General features: G+C 29.7%; 1 protein-coding gene across 1 annotated transcript; it reads left to right on the top strand.

Annotated features, from left to right (window-relative positions):
* The first annotated feature begins 5,615 nt into the window (after positions 1-5,615).
* Positions 5,616-8,420, top strand: LOC143582903 (protein FAR1-RELATED SEQUENCE 5-like). Its single transcript, XM_077065366.1, has 6 exons — positions 5,616-5,634; positions 6,316-7,093; positions 7,181-7,352; positions 7,684-7,823; positions 8,014-8,248; positions 8,364-8,420. Exons 1-6 carry the CDS (start codon positions 5,616-5,618, stop codon positions 8,418-8,420), a joined length of 1,401 nt encoding a protein of 466 aa, XP_076921481.1.
* Positions 8,421-9,062: the final 642 nt, after the last annotated feature.

Below are 9,062 nucleotides of genomic sequence, written 5' to 3'. Positions count from 1 at the left end.
CACAAACCTGTTAAAGCCATATCATTAAATAATTTTTGATTATGTTATTTGTTCAATATAAGTTCAATTAGCTTGTTTATTCAGATAACATGTAAAACATAACATTAAGTAAACTCATATAGGCATGAGAAAGTAATAGCGGTTGACCACTAAACCACTTCTTCTTCTGCTACATGAGCCACATTGGGTCGTTCGTTTCGTACTAGAATGAACCGAGTAGTTGCTAGAAGAAGTAATGTTCTCCTTCCCATTATTTTTGTCTATAATCTGGAAGGGAATTCAAGTAGATGCATCAATACATACCAATATATTAATTTGAATATAACACCAACAGACTAAAAATCTCCCAAAAATAAACAGAAAACCCAAAGTGTTAAGATCATAAAATAAGTAATTGGATTAAGATGCACAAAAATTCCCCAAATTAAAAAACCCTAAAATCCAAATATCAGAAAGGAATAGAAATCACTCAAATTGATTTCAAACATAAAGCCGCAAATCACCAACGTAACTTAACAGCACACGTAATGAGAGCGCAATAACGAACTTGTTAAAAGCAAAGACAGCCACAACGTTTCTGGATTTCAAAAACGAATTGGATAAGTCCACCGGCGAGAACCAAAACTCCGTCAACAAACTGAAGTCGCAGGTGGTCGAACTCCTTGGATTTTGGCATAGAAGGTAGGGAGGATAAGAGGCAGGGGCATATCATGTCTAATTCTCATTCAGCGTCTTTTTAGATCTGAATCATTAAGAGGCATGTTCAGCCATTCAGACGTGGGTTTTTAATCAACCAAACGCTCTGAAATCTGAGTGATTCAGATTTTGTCTCTGAATGGGATCATTCAGATCTAAACAAACAGGGCCTTAGTGGTCTAACTCCTTCAGATAAGAAACTGCCATTCATATTAAAACGAAGACAATTTCCTGTTACGGTTTGTTTTGCAATGACCATTAATCAAACCAACACAGGTAGGTTTCAATCAACCCCTCTTTATTTACATAACTGCTTGCAAATGTCATGTATACATTGAACTTATATCTTTCTAGCAATTTCCCCTCAATATATTAGACTTCCTAGTTACTGTTGGGAATATTTTATAACTTGTGTGGCCTAAGTATCTTGAATTTGCAAAAAGGATATAAATATTTGAAACCCAATTGGATAAATATGATACTTATCTGTAGCCACAAATTCCTCCTTTGACTTCCAACTATTTGCCTCCCTTTTATTTTCTTGAGTCCAACCATCTAAAATCAATTAATTTGGTGTTGAAATTCTTTCACAGCGAGTTTCTTTATGGCAATTTTTGAATTCCCGCAGCGAATCACAGATTCAATCAATTTTTCACCGCGGTTATTTGTAATGTCTTGATTAGTTGGTGTCTATGAATATGCAATTTCCTATTTGACAATGTTTTGAATTCTTACCAACGATCTTGGCCTCTTATTTTCCTTCTGTGTTTCTAATAATTGACTCAAAGTTTCGCAATTTACGAATTAGTGTATCTTGAGATTGATACGCTAATTTAATTGAATTTAATCGATGTTCAAACTTATTCCCTTTCGAGCCTCTTCTTGTTTATATAATTTGGAAAAACGATTCTCATGAGGATTTACATATTCAGATCTTGGTTCTTTCGATAATACTTCTATATGAATAGACGAATTCAAATTCTGAGATTTCATTTCTTATCGTTTTCTTTTTAGTATTTGAACACAGCCATTTTGTCGATTGCTTATTGATCGTATTCTTCAATCAATCTTCACCGTGGCTCTGATACCACTTTATCGGCAGACTGAATGTTAAATTGGTAATTGCAATCACATAATCAACATAAGAATGAATGGAAAAACGATGCAAATGTATTGATGGAATATATTGGTAAAGAATAGCTCTAACCGATATATATGACACCCTATTTGTTGAGGTGTGCGCATATAAAATATTATATATAAAGGAAATTCCAAGGACCTGTTAAAGTTTAAGAGGTATAAAAATTGTTGCTCACTTTACTACCCTTGCTACATATCTTAAAGTTGTTAAATGCGTATTATGGTTTTTAACTCAATACCCTCCCATGACACATTTAATTCTTTTAATTATTATTACATATTTACCCCTCAACGTACTATACTAAACTTTTATAGATATAAAAACTAATTACCTTTCTACCCTCTTAAATTTACCATGTATTTGACAATTTTTTTTGTTTCCTTATATCTGTTAATATATTAGTATTAAAAAAACTGAACGTACCATTGTGACATGCTTAATTTTTTCGACGTTTCAATATAAAGTTCGTTGAATATCAAGGTGTAAATTGTAATATACAAAGTCAATGTTGCATCAATGTACAAGTCATTAATGGGTATAAGTCATCAATGTTGCAACTTTTTATTTTAACCTTTGTGGCAAAAGATTTTCTACTTATGCATGCATGTTTATTCATAATTTATTGTACCTTAAATACAAATAAATAAAAAGTTATTAATGTTAACAAATTTAAAATTCGTATAATATATAAAATTCAAATATGGTAAACTATTAAAAAAAATCTATAAAAGTATAATTAATCTTAGCTACACGTATGAATATATTAAGTCTAGATTAATATATTTTGGAGGTGGATCAAATACAAATAAAAAGTCGTACTAAACGTGTGAATCAAGTAAATAGACGGTGGAAATTTTATAATTAATCAACCACAAATGATTTCTTCGTGTAAATATGCAAAATCTGAATAACTGAAGTTTTGCCATTGCCAGAGCTTGATCAATTAAAGGTTGCAATCAATTCAACATGTACCTAGCTTGATTCCAAATTCAAACGTGTACATAGCTTGATACAAAATCGATTATTAAACCCATACATATCTTGATTCAAAGTCAGTTAAACGTGTTTAGAGCTTTATTCAACTGCGATTTACATAGCTTGATTCAAAATTTGAGTAATTGAAGTTTTGCGATAAAAGAATTTGATTCAATTGAAGGACACAATTGATTAAAGGTGCATAGAGTTTGATTCGAAATCGATCAAACGTGTAAAAAATCTTGTTTCAACATGATTTTGAAGAAGCCATTTAGACGAAGAGGACAAGGAGGAAGAAGTAAAATAATTACTGTATTTGTAATATACTTACACTTTTTATATAAAAAAATACTCTTATTATAAGAATAATTACGCTACACAAAATTATTCTGCTTAGAAAAGTTGTTTTATACATAGAGTAACTATCTCGTGTAACTAGAGTAATTACCATGTATAAATATAGTAATTATTTTTATTATCACGGTTGTTTTATATGAGAGTAATTGTCGTGTGTAACTAAAGTAATTATTGAAAAAATTGACTATAAATTAAACAACCATGATAACAAAGATATTTACTCTATTTATCTACTATAATAACTCTAGCTACATGAGATGATCAGTCAACAAGTAAAACAACTATTATTATAAAATGTATTATGTAATAACTGGGATTTTTCGATAATAAACAAATACCATATTATCCGACCCGTTTTCTTTTTCGGGAAATTTAAATCAATATAAAATATTATTTATCTTTCTCGTTATTATTTTATTATTTTATTATACTCATTATTTTTTATATAAATTTAACTTTGAAATATATATATATATATATATATAGGGGAGGGTTATCCTAAAAATAAATAGTTTCCTAGGAAGACTAGTAATAAATCATAGCCATTGGATCATGTCAATCAATGGTTGAGACTTAAAATTACCAAAAACCATCATAGTTTTATATATATATATATATATATATATATATATATATATATATATATATATATATATATATATATATATAATTAACCTAAACAATAGTTTTAACCTGTTGTGATCCCACTTCCATAGTCTAGGGACCCATCTACAAAATATATTATATTATTATATAATTAACCTCTCTGACCCGTTAACCCAATTTCCAAACCCGAATCCATTCTTAAACCATTTATACCCGAATCCTAATCTTGTGCAATACGTTATGTAATCTTGGAATTGATATGTGGTTTTGATTCCCCTTGCCTAAACGAGTTCACTGTCACCACGAATTAGGAATATGAAATCAAACATATTCATATTGCTTATTCTTCTGGCCGACAGAAACCCATTTATTATTAAGCATGTAAACGAATATCATAAATCAATTAAACGCACGTATAGCATACATATACCAGCACAAGCTTTTACCCTATAGTTAATTGAATTGTAATCCATTGTTGCTGCCCGTTCTTGTTCGTTTTTGGCCGGCCATGTCATCGGACCATTACCCATCAATCTCTCATCAAAACTGGTAATTGATATATCATTATAGTCCGTTTTTAATCTAGTTTCAATAGCCCTAACATCAATTAAAGAAAACTGTAACGATTTGATTAATTGTATTAATTAGGGAATAAACGATTTGGGTTAATTCAATTACTATATTTAAAAGTTTGTTCTCAGCTTATAATCAACTGACTCGTTAGCCCAGCTGGTTGTTGGTGTACGTGTTAATCCCTTTGAGCTGGAAGATAGCGTGGATTTGAGTCCTAGCCATGGCAGTTTTGATTTTATTTTTGTTTTAATTATTATATGGATCTAAAAAGTTTTAGCAATTTAATATAAATAATATTAAATAAACATTGTTCTATTAAAACCGACATATAAACCGATCCTTTTTCCGAACTTTGTTAAACACTATAATATGTATGTATGTATGTATGTATGTATGTATGTATGTATGTATGTATATATATATATGGTAAGGATCCTAAGAGAACCCTTTGCAAATTGAGAACTTTGAGAACCATTTTGGACCACTAAAAACACCTTTAAAAAAATATAAAACAAAAAATAATAAAAATTTTAAAAAAGTAAAAAAAACCAAAATTCTTATATTTCATTCCGGTTTCAATAAAAAATAAAAAAAATACAAAAAAAATAAAAAAAATGTCGTATTATACACATATGTATAATTTTATATAATCTTTAGTTACGTAATATACACATATGTACAATATCATTTATCTTAAATTATACACATGTGTACAAAAAACATGTAAATATACATGTATGTATATATTATACATATGTATATATAATTTAGCTAAACCGAGTTTTTTTTTATGAAACCGGGATGATAAAATAAGAATTTTGGTTTTTATACTTTTTTGATTTTTGTGTTTTTTTATTTTATGATTTTTTTATTTTTGGATTTTTTGTGGTCCAAAATGCTTCACATAGTTCTCAATTTCAAAAAGGTTCTCTCATGATCCTGATCCTATATATATATATATATATATATATATATATATATATATATATATATATATATATAGATAAAAGATCCAATACAAAAATTGGTTATCATACATTACGTACAATAGATTTCCTATCGTTGATTTCCAATTCAGTTAATTTGATTAGTTAAGTACCCATAAGGGTGTTTTTGTCTTTTTACATTACTTTTCAAAATCGGTCGCGCCTGTATTAGAAACCGTTTTATTATAAATTTGATCACGTATCTAAAAACTGATTAAGAAATGAATTGGCGGTTTATGTTATTCGATTAACTGGACGGTATCGTTGATTTGTTTAACGTCATGTATTACGATCAGCAAAGTAAGTTTATTTTGGTCTTAGTTTTAATCAATTTTTTATGTATTTAGCTGTACACTGTAGGTTTAATCGACTTAATTTTTTCGGTTTTTAGGTTACTTTTTTGATGAATTTACGATCAATTATGAATTTTATGAATTTATGTGTTTTTATAGGTGTTTAGTAATTGTGATTCGAATAAACTTCAGATTTATGTGTCGTAATAGCAATTCTCTGGAAGGTTTGTTTGTTGTTTGATTTGAAACGTATTAGAACGTATAGGATTGGGCAAGTTTTTGTGATCAAGATAATTTTTTGATGTTTTTAGCTGTATATTGTAGGTTTTCTAGACTGATAAGTTAATTTTATCATTTTTTTAGGTTATTTTTTTTTCTGTTTTGTACATTATAAGATTGATGTTTGTGTTTTTGTATAGGTGCCAAATATTTGTGAATCGATTTTAGACATCAAATTATTTGTCTTAATATCAAATCGCGAGTAGGAATGGTTTTTTTATCAGAACGTATAAGAACGTATATTTTTGGTGGTGAAGTAATTTTGCTTTGTTTTGGACTTCAAATTATTTTGTGTTTTTGAAAATTATTTTCATAGCAAATTGTGAATAGGAGCTTTTGTTTTTGCGTTTTTGATTTTGAACATATAAGAACGTATAAGAATGTATTAGATTGAATTTTGTTTTATCAGATCCTTCATCAGATCTTGTTATACCTCAAGTTAATGCATCTTGCAAACCTGAAAAAGGAATGGTTTTTGAATCTGTTGATCATGCATATGATTTCTATTGTGAATATGTAAAGAAAGCTGGTTTTTGTGTTCGTAAAGGAGGCTCGTACATGAATGAGGGTTTATTAAAGTCTAAATATTTTACCTGTTCGAAAGAAGGTCACACGACTGCAAATAGTTATGATTCTATGGCTGAAAAAGATCGTTCCAGCAGACCGTATTATAAAAGAAGGAAGAGACCAACAATTAGGTGTGGTTGTCGAGCTCAAATTTTTCTAAAGTCTGTTGATGGGTTGAGGTTTGAAATAAACGATTTTTTCGAAGGACATAATCATGAAATGGTGCATGCAAATGATATGCATTTTGTTCGATCAAATAGAAAGTTGACTCATGTACAACAAGATATTATATATGAGATGTCAACATTGAATTTGGGTCCTGTTAAGGCGTTTAATATTATGAGGACAAAGTATGGAGGATTTGAGGAAGTTGGGGCTAAAAAAAATGATTGTAAGAATTTCAAACAGAGTTTAACTTGTTATATTGGCGAGTATGACGCTGAAATGGTTGTACAAAGATTAAGCGAGAAGAAAAACTGTTGTGATGGTTATTCGTTTGAGTATACAGTTAATACTAAGGGTGAGTTAGATCATTTGTTTTGGGCTGATGATATTTCAAAGAAAAATTATTTGGCTTTTGGAGATATTATATCATTTGATGCAACATTTAAGACAAACAAGTATGTCAATTTGATACAACTGTTTTTTACTTTTTTATATTTTTACACATTTTTTTAATCAATTTTTATATAAATTTATTTTTTCAGATACAATATGGTTTTTGTACCATTTACTGCCATTGATAATCACTGTCGGAATCTTACTGTTGGTGCTGCGTTATTATCGTCCGAATCTATTGAATCTTATTCATGGCTTTTGAAAGTTTTTCTTGATTCTTTTGGTATTGCTGCAAAGGTGGTTGTTACTGATCAAGATCATGTAATGAAGCAAGCAATCTCCCTTGTTTTACCAAATTCGAGACATCGTTTATGTATATGGCACATTATGAAAAACTTGCTGACAAGGTAACTTTATTTTTATCGTATTTAAAGCATTATGCATATGTGTTAGAACGTGTTATAATGTATAAACATAGCTGCATATATTTACAAAACATGTTAGAACGTATAAACATTTTTTTAGTATGTATCAGTTTTTGTATTATTTTGTCTTCACCAGTTATGAATTTAGAAGAACGTATAAGAGCGTATATACCCATTTTTTTTCTGATATTAACCGTTTTAGCAAATTTTTTATTTTGCAACATCAGGTTGGTGTTGCCCTTTGTAACAATGAAGATTTCAAACGTAAAATATGTGACATTGTTTGGACGGATGCAATTTCTCAATCTGAATTCAAGACACAATGGAAACTTATAATGAAGGAATATGATCTCGAAACAAATAAATGGTTGTCTGACATGTTCGAAATGAGATATAATTGGATCCCCCGCGTATTATATGGATGAACCATTGTCTGGTCTTATGAGAACTACATCGAGATCAGAAAGTGAAAATCATTTTTTTTGTCAAGTTTCTAACTCACAATTATCACTAGTTGAGTTCTTTAGTCATTTTGATCATTGTATGGAGATTTAAAGGCACAATGGTAGGAAAAATGATCATGATACAAGGTACACGCATCCATATCCGGCTAGTTCAAACTCGTTTGAGAAGGAAGCAGAGTTGATGTATACAAAGGCTATTTTTAATGATTTTCAAGATGAAATGTTTCATATTAGAAGCGGTGTTGCATGCTTGAAATCCACTGAAGAAGAAGATTGTGTGAGATTTTCTGTATTTGACTTTAATGCTTATGTCCTAGGCTGTTTGGAGGTATGAAATAGTTAAATTTTTTTTTGTAGAACGTTTTAATAGATTTTTATTTTTGTCACATATTTTTTGATTTTTGACAGAATGTGTAAAGTATTTTATATATTTTGTGTGTCAGGTTTTGTTTAAGAAGGAAGGTGAGGACGGAATTGACTCGACTATTTCATGTCAATGAAAAAGATTTGAACATTATGGATTATTATGTCGTCACAGCCTTTATATTTTAAATTTGTTCAGAGTTACCAGATTTCCAAAAAAGTACATGGTGGATCGTTGGAAGAGAGATGCTGGTCTTAATCCTAGAACTGCTCCTATTTCAAGTTTTGGTAACGAAAAATTTTTAAAAGTTAAAGAGACCTCAAGGGAAATAACATTGGCTGGCTAGTATCTCATAAATAGCTATGTAACTGATGTTGATGAGTTAATCAAAGTCGGGGATCAAATGAATATAATGATCAAACAAGATGATGAGACAAGATACAAAAGAACTCATTTATCAAAAAGGGATAGGTTTTCTGCTATTCTAGGGTATGATCAACCATCTGAGGTGACTGTCCGTGTGCCTAGTGGTATAAAAAACAAGGGTTGCGGGTCGCATAAACGGATTAAATCACAGAAAGAGATAGCTATAAGTCGATCTGGCAAAAAAATATAGGGAATGCAAAGTTTGTCATCAACAGGGTTATAACAGCCGAACTTGTCCTCAACTTCGAGAAGAATAGTTTTTCTAGTGTTATTGTTTTGTTCATATTTTCTTTTTTTAAACTTTTGTATGTTTTTATTTTTCTGGAACGTGTAAGCTTTTTGTGTGGTACTG

The sequence above is a fragment of the Bidens hawaiensis genome, unplaced genomic scaffold (assembly GCF_021521415.1).
Source record: "Bidens hawaiensis isolate Kalapana, Puna unplaced genomic scaffold, B.hawaiensis_p1.1 tig00032051_1, whole genome shotgun sequence".
Classification (NCBI taxonomy): Eukaryota; Viridiplantae; Streptophyta; class Magnoliopsida; order Asterales; family Asteraceae; genus Bidens; species Bidens hawaiensis.
Note: the sequence above shows the minus strand (reverse complement) of the source record. Positions and strands in the feature narration are given on the sequence as shown.